The 15,866-nt window shown below is 39.6% G+C and overlaps 1 protein-coding gene across 3 annotated transcripts in view; it reads left to right on the top strand.

The window, feature by feature from the left end:
* jmjd1cb (jumonji domain containing 1Cb) overlaps positions 1–15,866 on the top strand; it is a 146,953-nt gene that overhangs the window by 101,043 nt on the left and 30,044 nt on the right. For 2 of the 3 annotated variants that reach the window (XM_022200488.2, XM_051939793.1), the window contains 7 exons: positions 7,970–8,075; positions 8,296–8,420; positions 8,736–8,879; positions 10,133–10,174; positions 12,383–12,653; positions 14,724–15,275; positions 15,449–15,794. In XM_022200488.2, the coding sequence (XP_022056180.2) occupies positions 7,970–8,075; positions 8,296–8,420; positions 8,736–8,879; positions 10,133–10,174; positions 12,383–12,653; positions 14,724–15,275; positions 15,449–15,794 (1,586 nt within the window). The remainder of the gene's footprint in view (positions 1–7,969; positions 8,076–8,295; positions 8,421–8,735; positions 8,880–10,132; positions 10,175–12,382; positions 12,654–14,723; positions 15,276–15,448; positions 15,795–15,866) is intronic. The other variant, XM_051939792.1, reaches the window with a different exon arrangement.

Below are 15,866 nucleotides of genomic sequence, written 5' to 3'. Positions count from 1 at the left end.
AAGTGTCATGGGGGCCAGGGCTGTTCCCCTCATAAATAGCACTGTGCTGACAGTTAATTCACAAACGTGTTCTTGTTGTGAGCAGAAGGTTCCCATTCAAACCTCTCCACCCAACTGTCTCTGCATGTCTTAGCTGAACCGTCCAGACAGGAGTCCAGACTTGGTCGGTATTGTTGTTTATTGTTTAATTAGGATCCCCATTAGCTGCCCTTTGAATGGCCGCTAGTCTTCCTGGGGTCCTTTAAAAAAAAGAAAAATATATAATTTACAATTTATACCAAACATTTTACATGCACATTAATATATACAGTGAAACATATTATAAATTACATTTAAGACATGCCAAGGACTTAAGTTTTCACATTGTCATCTGCAGAAGTTCTTGCCCTAATGCCTTCTTAAATGTATTTTTGTTTTTAATTTTTCACAAAGAGGATGACAGTCTATTCCAGTTAAATATAGCTCTGTAAAACACTGTACTCTTCAGAGATTTTTTACCTTTGTATGGACGTTTTAAATCTCCACCTAGTGCCTGTCTTGTGGGGTATTTGTGAATGCTTTTGACAAAAACTAGTCGCTCAGAGAGAAACTGTGGATGATTTCTAAAAATTGCATTCCAAATCAATAAAGATAATCATACTTTGAGTACGGTATGAGTGTTCCCTTGTGTTCTGGCATCGTTTTTCATCTCTAAAGCACTTTATGTTGCAATTTCTTGCATGAAAAGTGCTATATAAATAAAGTTTGATTTGATATGAAACTTAGAGAGCTGTTTGACTCCGCCTGTATCCCCATCACCTGACCTGGTGGGTCAGGAGGTGGAGATCAAGCGAAACATCAAAATTTTTTAAAGCCCGTCATGCTCTTTGGAAATGTAAGCAAACTTTTTCATCTGATTTCCAGACACAGATCTCTCACCATGATATTACTCCTCCAGCTATTACAATCAGCATGTTCTGAAACGATAAGACATTGAATAATCACTTTAAATCCCACCATGTGCAGTATGACACGTCAAAAGTATTAATATATAAGAGAAGCAAAAACATTTTTCAACAGTGAAAAGAACACACACAGGTTTGAAACATGGAAAATGTTTATTTTTTCATGAAGCCCATGTGTCACCAAACTGATTTATAGTATTGCATGGAAGAAAATGATACTATTGTAGGTTGTTTTCTCCCAAATTTAGACATTTTTCTATTTACATTTCATATGATTCCCCTTTTTTTTCTGTCAGAGTCGTTCAGTGAGGCCACAATATGTCTACATGAGGTCCCTTCTGTGAACAGTTAAAGCCAGCAGTAGGAAGTTTGCAATGAGTTAGACTGAGGGAGAAGAAAAGCAGCAGCTGCCACGCACACACACATGCACACGCACACACACACACACACGTGCTGTTCAGCTGACAGTCCAGCCTCAGTGGACTTTATGGCTTTAAGCCCTGCAATGATCCACACACAACTCTCTCTCTCTCTCTCTCTCTAGAGACAGAGGAGGAGCTGCCTTCCATGTTGATGCCAGCTCTCGATCTACCAACATTAGGCTTCTCATGTTAGCTAATGACACTTGATTTGGCCTAGTGACATATAGGAAGGTAATCAAGATTAATTTTATAACTTGTCCAAAGGGCAAATGAAATGCTTTCTGCTTTTAGGATTGTGTAAGAAAAACATTTAACTGGTTTCATTACAATAAGACAGTGTTGGCAGTGGCCATTTACAGATGGGAAAAACTAAGAAGAACAACAGTCAGACTCATTATGTTTTGTGTCAAACTGATGCACTGTAGAATTGTCAGTGTAATAATTCTGGAGCTCCTTACTTATCGTCTAAAATGGCTCTTCAATATTTTGTCTCCATCGCCAAAATGTTTTAGCATGTGCCTGTTATTACCATGAGCGTGCATGTCAGGGTGGTTTGTTTAGTTCTGGACAACAGCTTCTTCTAGAATTAACTTTGGACATGGTGTCAGATGTGTTGTAGCTGTGGCTCAGTGTCCTAATCAGACAATGAGGATCTAATGTGACCAGCCACTTCTCAGTCACTGTGCTCTGTACTGTAGTACTGATACTAGTACTCTGTCACCTACACAAAATATACAAATATAACCAGCCTCGACCAGTCTCTACAGCAACAAGCAGCGTCCCTGAAAGGAGGAGTGTTTGAAGTCCTTAGCGAGCCATCTGTCGTTGCCTCCGTATATATGTGGATGTGTGTCATATTTGTTTTATGTTTCCAATTATCTGGGGCACAAGATGTCCTCATGTCACATTGTGATGTGTGTGCCTTTGTTGTGTTCACAGCAGAGTTTGAACAAACAGTCTGGGGACATGGATGAAGCTGTTATCCATACTGGGTGTTCAATAAGTGTCACTGTCGGTAGTGTGACGCTCACAATAAATGCTGTTTATGTTTCAAAAAGCTCTTTTGGACTCAGCTTTTTGACCATGTCACTAAAGTCTGTTCAAAAGAGCTACAGATTAGAGTCATGTAGGACAAGGTTCGAGGTTCTAGTTAGATTTTAGTGACATTTCGGGCAAAAAATCAGTTTCTGTTTCATGGACTCAAAATATATCAATCTAGGGTCAAATTTTCTCGGGAATCTGAAAATGGAATCATTTATGCAAAATCTTTTATGATTTCCACAATACCAGATGCACCACTCACACCCTCATTGCATTTTGTCATTCCTCGCTGAAAGGCACATTTAACAATTGATCCAATACTGTTTGAAATGTTTTTTCCTTCATTGGCCTCAGTATTTCAAACATTCTCCTTTCAAAAGCTTCTGTAATAATATTAAAAGCTTTTCCTTAGTTGTTCTGGCTGGATATATTGACTTTATCATTGAATAAGTACGTGAATACATGCAAAATTGGCAGATGTTTTCTAAAACAAATATGAAAACTTGGCTGTAAAAAAAACTTAATCTCAATTTATTGAAGTTATTAGGCTAAAACAATGTAAACTGCTTATAGCCCATATAAATGGGTATAAGTGATTCAATTTTGGTTGCTCTACATTGACAATTGAGTGAATGCAAGTTTTTTTTGTTTGTTTGTTTTTTACAACGGCATGTATTTTTTTCACAAACTGCAAATTGATGGGGGTAGGGTTAGTAAAAGTTATGATTTTACTTAACTAATGTTGGAATACACTTATGTGTTGGGTACTGCTTTATTCCCAACTAAATTACAAAGAGATTAATGAATAGTACATGCAGATTTACAATTAAATCAACTCTATAGGGTGAATCAAAAGCCAAATTCTTACCTAGAGTCTCAAAATTTCCAAACAAAATTGTCACCGGACATCTTCGGAAGAACTCGCTGGTATGACATCATTTCTAATTGCAACCACTGAAACTGATACTCATTCAAAAGAACACAACATTGAGCTCTTATTCTAAGGTTAATAGTAAGCAAGTAACCAATAATTTCCAAGCAGCAACAGGATTAATGTGTGTATTCAAATTATTTTGTCACCAAAATATGGTCATTTTCTCCTACTTTTCAGCAAACATCAAGCAAAAGGTCACTAAAGGGCTAGTGATACACAATTTTTGGTGCTATATTCTAAGACTACACTATTTTTTCTATTAAACACAAGACATTGCATGTAAGGTACCCATTTATTACACAGTATTTTTTTCACACTGATGTCACAAAAACCTAACTCAAACTTTCAACCTTGTCATAGTTGCTCTCTACGACAAGTAAGTGTCTTTACATTTGGAAAAACAACTAATATATATTTAAATGTGTTAGGGTAAATAAAAGCAGCTTCCCAGTCCAGTTCTATTCATTGGATGGTAGTTGTCATTTAACATTGTGTTGAGGTTTGGTGGCTTTTAATGATTTTCAGTACTATGACATGTCTCCATCTCCATATTTGTTTCATTATACTGTATTGCTTTGACCATAATATCTATTCCTTGAATTTATCTGATTGTATTAGACACGGGGTGAGACAGTCCAAAGACATGCGGGTGAATTAGTGATTCTAAAATTGTGAGCGTGGGCGTGCATGGATGTCTGTCCCTTTGTGTGAGACATTGGATGGACTTTCAACCTGTCCGTGGGGTATTCTGCTTCTCAGCCAACATTAGTACTGATAGGCTGCAGTTCCCTGACCCTCTACAGGACAAACAGGGTAGGTGTTTGGCAGGGCTACTTTAATGTAATTTAAAATGATGGATTACATTAACTTCCTTGATGTTTAGTTTATTTACACAGAAATTTGCACAAAATTATTTTATGCATTAGCAAGTTCCCAATTATCTTGTGTATGTTGTGAAATAAAGCACTTGCTGTAAACTACCATAGAAGATTTTATTGTCTCTAAACTTTAACCTATTGACATGCTTAAATCACATGCAGTATGTGTAGTGAATCCTTGTTTTCATGCACTCGATTCTGGGTTCTTTTCCCTTTAGTATGATGAAAATAGACCATCCAGTGGTCATGGTGCCCATGTTGCCTTGGTAACGCTGTATTTGTGTGTCTGTGTCGCATCCAAACAGCCTACGGTGAGCCAGAATAGATTGCAGTGGTAGTAGAAGAAACAGACTCACAGTCATATAGGTGTGTGAGTGTAAAACTGGTGGGCGGTGTTCCTTCACAATAAAGATGTCCTGCTCCTCTGGTGAAATGAGTCTGCCAGCCTCAGTTAATAGTGGTAGGAGGATGACATGTTTTAGAGCGAAACTGTTGGTGTATATGCTATAAACAAAACTTCTTTACCATCTCTGACAGGCTGTTGTGGGTTTCTGTCTAAAATAAATCATTCAAAGTTTATAGAACATGTCATACAAAAAAATGCAAATCCAAATGCATAAGATAAAAAGAGTTGAAAAATGAATTAGGATATAAAAATAAGACTAATATAAGGTAGGAATACAAATATCCGTGCACTCTGTCCTCAGGTTCTCCTCCAACACAAGACCAGATTCTAAGAAACTACCAGAGGACCTGAGGGATTTAGTGGGTGCATATTTTAAAACTATATCAGACAGTCAGGCATTCAGGAGCAAGACCATGTAGAGATTTGTAGACAAAATAAACTAATAATAAATCATAATACTGACTGGTTGCCATGTGTAATATATTCTGTCCTTGTCCTGGGCAGCATATGAGCAGCTGAATTTTGTATTGGCTGTAGTTGATCTGTGTTTTATTCTTGTTTTTTTATTCTTGCTATTGCTTTTTGTAGACCGAACAGTAGAGTTTTACAATAGTCAAGTCCTTCCAGTGATCAAAGCATGCACTGGTTTCTCAATGTTGGCCTGAGAGAGAAAAGGATGCACTTAAAAGATGAAATGCTTTTTTTTTTTTTTTTAAGATTCTGCATGTTAAAGTCAAAGTACAAATAAGAAACTATGATAAGTAGGTTTTTAGCCTGGTGTTGGGGACAGAGGCCCACACGTTTGTATAGTATGTAAGAATATTGTGGTCAAATGTTGCATCCAGATCCAATGTAGGTCAAAATTACTTTGATAAAATACAAACATGAGAAAATAGGCTATTTTAAAACCACTGACCGAGCTGTAAATTGTTGTACTGAGGGTATAGTCAAATTGTAATGACCAACAACATCCAACAAATGCTTTCATTTTGTCGCACTGACAGGTTTTATGCTTCACACTGTATAAACGTCTTGTCATCATTGGAGGTAAAACATAAAAATAACTTCATACATCCATTGTTCAGCTGTTATTTTATATCATATCACATGCATTTGATTGAGATAACTCTGTCCTTGGCATAACCGTGGTCAGCAGTCATCAGAATGGCAAATGTGAGAATACAAGACACGTTTGCGGCAGCCTTTTGCTCTGCATTCCAGTGTGCTATTCTTAGCGACACGCTGTTTTAATTTAGCGCTGAACAAGTCTGTGAAAGTAGAGCACTGCAGCAGGAGGATAGACACGGAGAGAAACGGAGCCACGTAAAGGTGAAATGAAAGTCGTGTCCTCATCTCGTCAGCTCTGCTTCCTGCTGAGTCTCAACCTCACCGTCTCCGTTTGACTTCTGCAGCTCTGCACTGAGAGTAGACATTCAGGTTGCACTGATATCTGATATTTTTTGTGAAGTCCGTGGATAAGCATTGAATGTGTTTGCAGCAGAAACATGCAGAAGTAATGGCAATGAGCTAGCTGAGATGATTGAGTGGATGAATGGCACAAAATGCTCACCGGTCACTTCCTCAAGGCGACAAGAAGTGCAGCCACCTTCTTTTTGTCCAAATCAGCTACTGCTATGTGTCAGCCCATCACTGGACAGAGCACAACACCAGTTATGATGAATTTAGAAACATTTCTCACTGGACAAACAGCAGACAGTAGTCTTTTGGGGGTTGTTTTTATCTTGCAGTTTTATTTGTTTTTTGTACCACCAAGAGGAGTTGCTCTAAAATTTTGTCTTGTATCTATGAATATGAAAGTATTTATGTTGTTATAAATTCCCTTAAAATATGTACGGTTTCATATTGTTTTAAATTCATTAGAATATGTGCAGATTCATATACAGAACGGTTTTCTGGTGTCATCCTTATTTCATGCTTGAGTGTTTAGGTCAGGCAGTTTTTTGGGTTATCTGTTGTATCGATCAGGCGGTTTGGAGGGCAGCTATATTTTTTGTTTGGTTTTAGGACAGGCAGGGGGCTGGGGGTTAGCTGATGCGGTGTGGATGTATACGCACATGTCTGACGGCTTCGGGTTCGTATATAAAATCATAGAAAACGACAACGGTGTCCTCATCATTCTCTCTAATCGGAGAACGCACACGGGTGAAGTTTTCCCCAGCATAAGTTTTCTTCTACCCTCAGAAGGGGTTTTCTAATATATGTATTTTGAGTTCTTGAGGGTTCTGTGCAGTATCTTGGCAGTTCTTATGAGTGCATTCTTCTGGACAGAGATCTCAGATGATGTTTCTGGCATCACTCTCCCAGTTTGGGGGTGACAGTCCCAAGTGCTCCCATCACCTCTGACACTACTGTTGCCTTCACCTTCCACATCTTTTCTAGCTCCTCTCTCAGCCTTTTTTTGAGCTGTTCCTTCTTCTTGATGATGTTGTCACTTGGGATTGCTACATCAATCACTGCTGCCTTCTTCAGTTGTTTATAAACCACCATAAAGTCTGGTTTATTGGCCACCACCAGTTTATCAGTCTGAAATTGGAAGTCCCACAGCTCGCTCATTCTCTACCACCTTTGGACATGTCTTCTATTTTGATCTTGGGACTATTTTTTTTTCTCTACACTATGTTAGCTACTTAGTTATGGCGCTCCATGTGTGCTATTATGTGCTGTACTCTCCTGTCTGCTGTGGTAGATCCTGGCCTCTATAGATCTTGTTCTTGTGCTGCCATGATCAGTGACTCCATGCTATGTTATTTTTCCAGCTGCTAGTATGTTTTCTTGATATCAGCCACTTCTTCTGTCTGTCGGTGGTATATTCCATGCAGGTGCTTGTCCTTCCCTGATGATCTTTCTTCCTCTTCCTCCTCCTCATTATCAGGTTTCTGTAGCCTGAGGTATCCACATAGCAGGTCATCACAGGTGACCTTCCTGCTGCATGTCTGGATCTTAGTTGTTTCATCCTGGATGGTGGCTCAGACACTCACTAGTCCTCAGCCTTCGTCCTTCAGCTTTGGGTAGTCTCAGGGTTATGTACTTGGGGTGAAAGCCTCTGTGTGTTGTGAGGAGCATCCTTGTCTTGATATCAGTGGCTTCTGTCTCTTCCTTTTTCCAGGTTATCATACCAACAGAATATCTGATTACCAGCAGGCCGTATGTGTTGATGGTTCATACCTTGGTCTGTCCATTCAGCTGACTTTAAGGACCTGTCTCGCTCTATGTAGTTATTTGGCTGACCTCGTCATTTACATTTGTCAGTGAGACTCCAAGGTATTTGTAGCTGCCCTGAGCATCCAGGATAGTTCAAACCTTTGTGTGTTTGTGTCTTTCAGGATGAGGTGGACAGTCTGAACCCAGTGTTAAGAGACAACCCTCAGCTCCACGAAGAAGTGAAGGGCTGGCTCAAAGACCAGAAGGTGCAGGAAATTTTTATGCAAGGTAAGCTTTTTATGAACTCTAACCTTCTGTATCAGTGTTATTATGTATAACAGAGCATTGTATCAGTATATCAGTGTTGTTTTTCGTCACCACGTTATGTTGACTGTGCACTTCGTCTGCTCAGTCATGTCATTACGGTAACTGGTGTCTTACAGAATGAGGAACCTGCATTAAAGTCCACTTGATACCACTTGATGGAACTGTTTTCTGTTGGTTTCAGGTCCCTACTCGTTGAATGGCTATCGTGTGCGTGTGTACAGACAGGACTCAGCCACCCAGTGGTTTACTGGCATCATTACGCATCACGACCTATTCAGTCGAAACATGGTCGTTATGAATGACCAGGTACATACACACGTGGAATTTTCACCATTCTCAACAACCACCAGCTAAACTACTGACAACTTAATTGTAACTTTAGATCCCTATAGACAGCTCTTGACAATAATATGCTAATATTATCTCATATCTTTGCCAAAGAATGTGTTTGAAGTTGAATTGTAGATGAACACTTCCATCCAAGAAGCAACAATGTTTACTAAATTTAAGGGCAAAGATGTAATGTTACTAGAGGTCGAGATGCTAACTCCACTTTTTGAGGAGGAAGCGATACCTCGAGGCGAATGTACAGTGTAAAGGAAATCTGGTGTGTGTGTTCAGGTGCTAGAGCCTCAGAACGTGGATCCCTCAATGGTCCAGATGACCTTTCTGGATGACGTTGTCCACTCTTTGCTGAAAGGAGAAAACATTGGCATCACTTCCAGACGGAGGTCACGATCCAGTCAGAACAACAACAGTGCACACGTGAGTACACGTACACACGTACACACACACACACACACACACACACACACACACACACACACACACACACACACACACACACACACACACAGCTGTTAAGAACATCCTAATATCAGCCACTGATTACCTGTAATTTATGTCTTCTTATAAAATTTTGAAGATAGTGGAAAACTTAGGAACAACAGGAGGACTGTTGTATACATAATTTTCAAACTAAGTCAGTCAGAATGCCTCATAACCTTATACAAAGAGCTGGTAATAGCTTGTCTAATAGTTTTACTACGTGGAAGTGATAAAGAAAGAAAACCCTGCAACCAGTAACAACAAAAATCTGACACACACAAAGGATAAAATGTGAATATAATCCAGAACACACCAGGTACCTTTTCATTGCAAAAAAACCAATAGTCCAGATCCAGCCTTCTGTAGAAACAAACAAAAATAAACAGTGCTTAATGTTTCACATTTTTCACATGCTTTGCTATACAATAGATTTAATGTACCTAAGATTGCAATTTAAGATTATCTTCAGTATTGGTTAATCTGCAGGTTCTTCTTTAGATTCATTGCTTAAATGTCAGACTGCCAACCCACTTTGCATAAGCTATAACCAAAAATAACCACCATGTGATGTTTGTTGTTGTCTTTCTGTCATTAAGCGTCAGACTGCTGCTTTGATGTAGAAACTATTCATCTGCCCTTAGCATCGTCTGCATCGCATCTGTTTGTCTTATTTCAGAGACATTGATCAGCACAGTCACTAAACACAAATCTTTAATTGTACAGTTTTCCAAACAAGTAAAATCAGATTTTTTTGCAGATATTTTTTGTTTCCTGAATTGGGCAGTAACTGTGAATTTGTACATAGAACTGTTTGACTAATGGCTCCTGGATCAGGTTTCTGCTTTCAGAGAGCTAGCATTAGAGATGGCTTAAAGTCAAAGAGGTTCCTTTGTGCTTTTTGATTACCTTGACATTAAACGTCACACCCACAAACATTGCCTGTTTTACTGGTTACTAATTGGCTCCTTTCACGTGACTGCGATGTCAGCAGATGACTGTTAAAGTTTGTATTGTTTTGTCAAAAATATGAAAGGAGCTCACATTGAACACTCAGCCCGTCACTTCTGGTCCTGCAGTCATTAACAAAATCTCTCCTTGTCCCACATTTTCCTTATTTTCATTTTCTTTTTCATTTTTAAATTCAATCTGATTTCATTCAATTTTCTTTTCTTGTTGTTGACACATTTAAGATGGCGGGAGGGAGACCCAGCGGGACCACTGGCAGCATTCAGGTACCCCCAAACCCCCACTCCTACACCATCCTCCAGCCCTTCAACACCCACACTGTCCACAATAAATAAAGAACATTTTTTAATACATAACTGAAGCTGACATGCAGGATCTGTGCTTGATGATCGTACTTTATTAGCGCACATCAAGATCTTGACAGCACTGAACTTTGAGGCTATTTAGGAACAATGATCGGCACTTACAGACCAAAATAACAAATTAGAGTGTGTTTTTAAACACATTGACAGGTATAATAAATTCTGCCATAGGGTTTTTATCACTTCAGTAAGAAAACTCAAAGTGTCGCAGTAAGCTAGCTCCTGGGTGCTAGTCTTCAATATTTTATTTCATTGCCATTTTGGTATCTTTTGGTCATCAGATCAGCGCTGTGTTGTGGAATATGTTCAGCTTTTTAGTGCTATTTAAGAGACATTGGAGAATTGTAAATGACATTTGTAAACAAATTTACTTTAATGCAGAATATTTTTGCTCATATAGTAATTGAATGATTAAATATGTGACATACTGTACATAAAATTACTTAAACTAGACTAGAACTTTTCCAAACTTTATAAAATATGAGGTTCTATAACAGGCTAATGGTAAAGCAATAGAGGCCACTTCAGTCATCTCTTCAGTATATCTTCTTCTGGCCTCTATAACTGTTCCTTTCTTATACACAACGTTAAGCTTCATTGTAACATTTTCACCTTGATATGAATTTTATTGTTGAATTTGTGCTTCTTAATTTATGTATTAGGTGGTATTGCTTTATTGAGACTGGAAAAGAGCCATTTTCTGCACCAATCAATGTACAATCATCTCCATTTAACAGAAAGAATACAAATCACCAAATGCAAAAACAGTATTTCAGATGCATAGAATTGTTTCTGGTTATGTACAGACACACACTGTTAAATGTCTGTCAAAATCTGGAGGTGGGATGTGAAAGTTAAGTGTTGATTTCAAGAGGAACTACACCCACGCCAAATGTCCGACTCACTACTCACGATCTAGTGATTTCTTCAACTTCTGCCACACCCTCACAGCATTTCACTACACAGAGGCTACATCACAGTTGGGTGTAATCACACATACAACGGTTGTATTCCACTCCCAGATATGATGGTGGGTGTGGCGATGTAAATGAACCCCCAAAAGCCTTTGGGGCTTGCTCTAAATGTCCAGCCCTGAAATTATATCCAAGTCGTAATTCTAAGAAACAGTAACCACTCAGTTTTATTCCTGATTTTTGTCTAAGATGCACTTTTGGATTTTATTGCATTAAACAGGGAAGTGTTGCTAATTTGGTGTCTCCTGACATTACAAATAATGGGGACAAAAGTAGTAGAAACATCTTATGTGTGAATACTGACTGCTGATTACATGTAACCTGCTGTCAGATCATGTTTTTTCTGTGACTGATACATGTAATGGAAACAAAAGTAAAAAGGTCTATGAGCACCAAATCCGATGTTAAATTCTTTTGTTCAGTGAATAGCATCACTGACACTCCTGGTTATCAGCAGCAGAAAGTCAGTGAAGATGAAGATATAGTAGCATAAAAAACATGTGCTGAGGGTTCAGTGCTTTGTGGTAGAAAATGAGGAGCTTTCCTTTTTGAAGTCAACACTAAGCAGTAGACACTAGATTAGAGTCCTTTTGGAGTTAAGTTCATACAAAACATGGGAAAATGCTGTTTATAATGTCTTAAATTATATATTTAAAAAAGAAATTGATGTGTTTTGTGTGAAACAAATATATGGACAAGAGACAGACATTCCAGTATATAGCTGCATTCCCTTCCAATTTCTATTGATTTAATTTTTGTTTATTTTTTCATTACCCCAGCATTGTAGGGTGATTGTGTTCAGGCTGGTAGATCAAGCAGAGATGACTGAGGTTGTAGCTGAGAAGATTTAGTAGCATTTACCACTTTATTTACAGTATCTGGCTCTGTAAAGCAAAGGAGAAAAAAGCGGAATGCAAACTCCAAAAAGCCATACAGTTGAGTCAACATCCCTGTCAACCATCAAACAACATCTGAACATTAGAACTTGAAGAAGGAAAGGCCAGTGTATTAGTGAGTGTAGCGGTGTAGCTAATAATCTAGTAGGTAAAAATGTGCATGCACTTCTTGTAATGAATCTAACTTCCACTTCTATATGTGTCTGTACGTGAGTTAATCTGTCGTTTTTATGTTCTTACAGAGTCACTACACACGAGCCCAAGCCAACAGCCCTCGCCCCATCATGACATCATCCGGCCCCAACCCTAAAGGTTCCCAGGGAGCGATGGCCTCCCAGCAGCAGAGCCAGTCACAGCAAAGCCAGCAGCCAGCCAGCCAATCCCACCACTCACCAGGAAGCAGTGGGCGGGAACAGAGAGAGCAGCGCAGCGCTCGCTCTTCCAGGAGGAAAGGATCAGACAGCAGTATTCCAGAGGAGGACAAGGACAGGAAAGAAGAGCCCACAGGGCGAGGTGAGGACTGTCACCGCCACACTGAAGTTCAGATCTAGAGATTGTATGCAGACATCTAAGGATATGCTGCGGCAGCACTGCTAGTGAAGGGGTTTCTTTTTCCAGAGAGGACAGAAGAAGTAGAATTTTAGCTTTTTCTTACAAAACTATCACATAAAAAGCTTTCTTCCTTTTAATGCAACTGGTGTTACATGTGAAGGGGTCATCATGAGGCTTTAGATAGAAACTGCTTTTCTTTATTGCCACTATGTTATTTTGGACCCTAATATAAACAGTAAACAAAGTCCTTATTACAGTTTCTCCTCTGATTCTTCTTGCAAAACCAAACTTTCACCCCAAAACAGTTCAATCTGTGCTCAAAACTGAACTATACTGTTAAATCATGCCTCAAGTCAATCGAAATGAAATACTCTACTGAGTAGTCACTAAACACTACATAGAAAAAAGGAAAACAACGCTCAGGACATGAAGCGGTAGAAATAGATGTTTATTTAGGCTAAATGCATGTTGCAAAACAAAATACCTGAGCATTGTAACACTTGTACATAGAAACAATAATTTGCAAAAAACAGAAATCCTGTGCATTTACATGTAGCACTTGTAACTAAAAATAAAGCACAAAAATTTACAACTGAAGTACAAAGAAAAGTGCATTACTCTGCCACAGCATCATTTCTCCGTACTGGCTCAGGCCACAGGACTTCATCTACATCACAGGACACATTTTCTCTAGCCAGGCAACGGGGAAAAACCCTGGCATGCCGTATCCATGCTCCTCTTCTTAGATTTCTGTCCATTGTAGTGCCTCACAAACCAGTGCTTTGGCTTATATGTACCCTCACATCATTAGCCACAAGTGTGATCAATTTTGAGTTGTTGTGTTCAACCAGTGACGCCTGAGCTTTAACTGTGTTTGACTTTTGCCACCAGTGCTCACCCTTATGCAACACAGGTGCATCACAATGACAGTGTGTTGACAAGATGTGTCTAAACAGGTGGAAAGGGCTTATGGTTTTGCCAAAAGAGTGACTGATTCAATAAGTGGGTTCAGGCAACTGAGAATTTGGTTCAGACAATAGAGTGTAGTGTTTTAGCAATTGAGAAAAACTGTAAGCAGATAAACTGGCGGTCTGTTACACTGTTTGGAAAAACTTAACAGAGTTGTCTAGTCTACAAATGATACCCACTAGTAACTGTAGTGTTGCTTCACTGAATTTTGGTGTTCAAGTCGTAGTACCAAATTGTCGTAAAACAGATTGTAGCATCGGCCATTACAACTTCCAGGGCTTACACCAATCAGCCACAACATTAAACCCACCGAGCAGTGGTGGAGAGAATGGCATGGATCATCTTATTAAACTGTAATGTTGTGCTAGGAAACCTTGGGGCATCTTATTAATGGGAAGACCTTTGTGGTCCATGATGGAGCCATGCTGCATTTTCTTCTGCAGGTTGTAATGGACCGCTGCTTTTGCTGATTTTAGCATTGATAGCCACTGTATTCCTCTTTGTTAAGCACCAAGATGCAAAATGGCTGTCTTCTTGTCTTCTTACAGTTCTCTTCTTTAAGACATTGTTGACTGATAATTTAGGTTGGATTATCTGTTTATTCTACATAGACAGTTTATACACAAACTATTTGTTATTAAAAATGTTTGTAAAAAGATGCTGTATTTATTGAACTACTGTGATCAAATTTAAACAAAAGGATCATTGTTGAAAGCCTGCTGTAGACTTTGTACAGAATGAAGTGAAGACAGCCATCAAACCACTTTACCAAAAGAAGGAAATCACAAAGGAGGAGTACAAGGAGATTATTTCCAAAGCCATGAGATTAGCTTTTTTGTGTATTTTTTGGCTATAGTCTGTTTATTGTCATTGAGTCTAAAAATGCAGATATATGAGTTTTGGTCCACATTGCTACCCGATGACTGGCTGATATTCTTATTCTGACTAGTCAGTGTAACCAAGACTAGCACAGAGTAAAAACAATTAACAGCATTTTCTGCACAATGAGACTAGTATGTGTTGATGGGTCCAATAATAAATCATTTCTTTTCATTTGTCCAGAGTCCAAGTCCAAGGTGAAGCAGGCAATGAACAAACGGAGGAAGGGCGAAGAAGATGAGAAGAAGACGGGTCTAAAGAGGCTCAAGACTGACATGACGTCTGATTTATCAGAGAGCAGTGACTCAGAAAACCCACACAACAAGAGGACTGCCCACTCTTCCTGCTCCTCTTCCTCCTCATCGTCCTCCTCCTCTTCTTCCTCCTCCTCCTCTTCCTCTTCCTCAGAGCCTAACTCTGAAAATGAGCTAAAGACTCGCAGCAGTGATGTAAAACCTATTGCCGTCTCCAAAATGGAGGAGGATGAAAAACCACTGTTGCAAGGACCCAAAATTAATGATTCCTCAGCTCTTATTGGACGCATGTCCCCATGGGTGGAGCTTCAAGCAACAGAGGACATCAAGAAGAGTGTGGTGAAGGACACAGAGATATCGAAGGAGGAGGAAGAATTGGTGGCAGTAACACAGATCACCCAGCCACCACGGCAGCTGACACCTCTGATGTCTGATGCAGTCCAGGGTGGTATTATTGAGAACAGCAAGAATCCTGTGAAAGGTACAGCAGCTTCACACCTTCTGCAATTTATATGATGATTATCCCTTAGCTTACAATTCTACAATTTCATTTAGCAGACGTTTTTGTCCAAAGCGACGTACAACACAGCTCAATATACAACAGCTTATTATTCTTAGATAATTATGTTGTTGTTTGTTTTTGTTTTTTTTTAGCATCACCTCGATCCCAGACACCATTGCTGTCCCACCTTCACGGAGGTGGCGTGATTGACATCACAGATGACGCCCAGGCCACCGCGCACCGTGAGAGTTCAGAGGCAGTGTCAGCGCTGCTCGCCTCCCAGAAGGCAGAATCCACAGCCCTCTCACCTTACCTCCCTCTCAACCCCTCCCCGGTCTCCTCGCCTCCTGTCCCTCCATCTCCCTCGGCATCAGAGGGAGGCCGCAGGATGGAGGTAGACCCTCCTGTTCAGCAGCAGCTAGGAATCATGGGAAGTGGAATGACAGCAGCCAGGAGCTTAAGCAGCAAAATAGAGTTTGCTCCCTCTGAAGTCATCAGGTGAGAGCAGAAAGTGTATTTCTGGACTGGTCTGGTTTTGAATAAAAGTCATGTTGCTTTTTAGGTGTCCTG

The sequence above is a fragment of the Acanthochromis polyacanthus genome, chromosome 19 (assembly GCF_021347895.1).
Source record: "Acanthochromis polyacanthus isolate Apoly-LR-REF ecotype Palm Island chromosome 19, KAUST_Apoly_ChrSc, whole genome shotgun sequence".
NCBI classification, from domain to species: Eukaryota; Metazoa; Chordata; class Actinopteri; family Pomacentridae; genus Acanthochromis; species Acanthochromis polyacanthus.
This window is presented reverse-complemented; position numbering and strand designations above follow the sequence as displayed.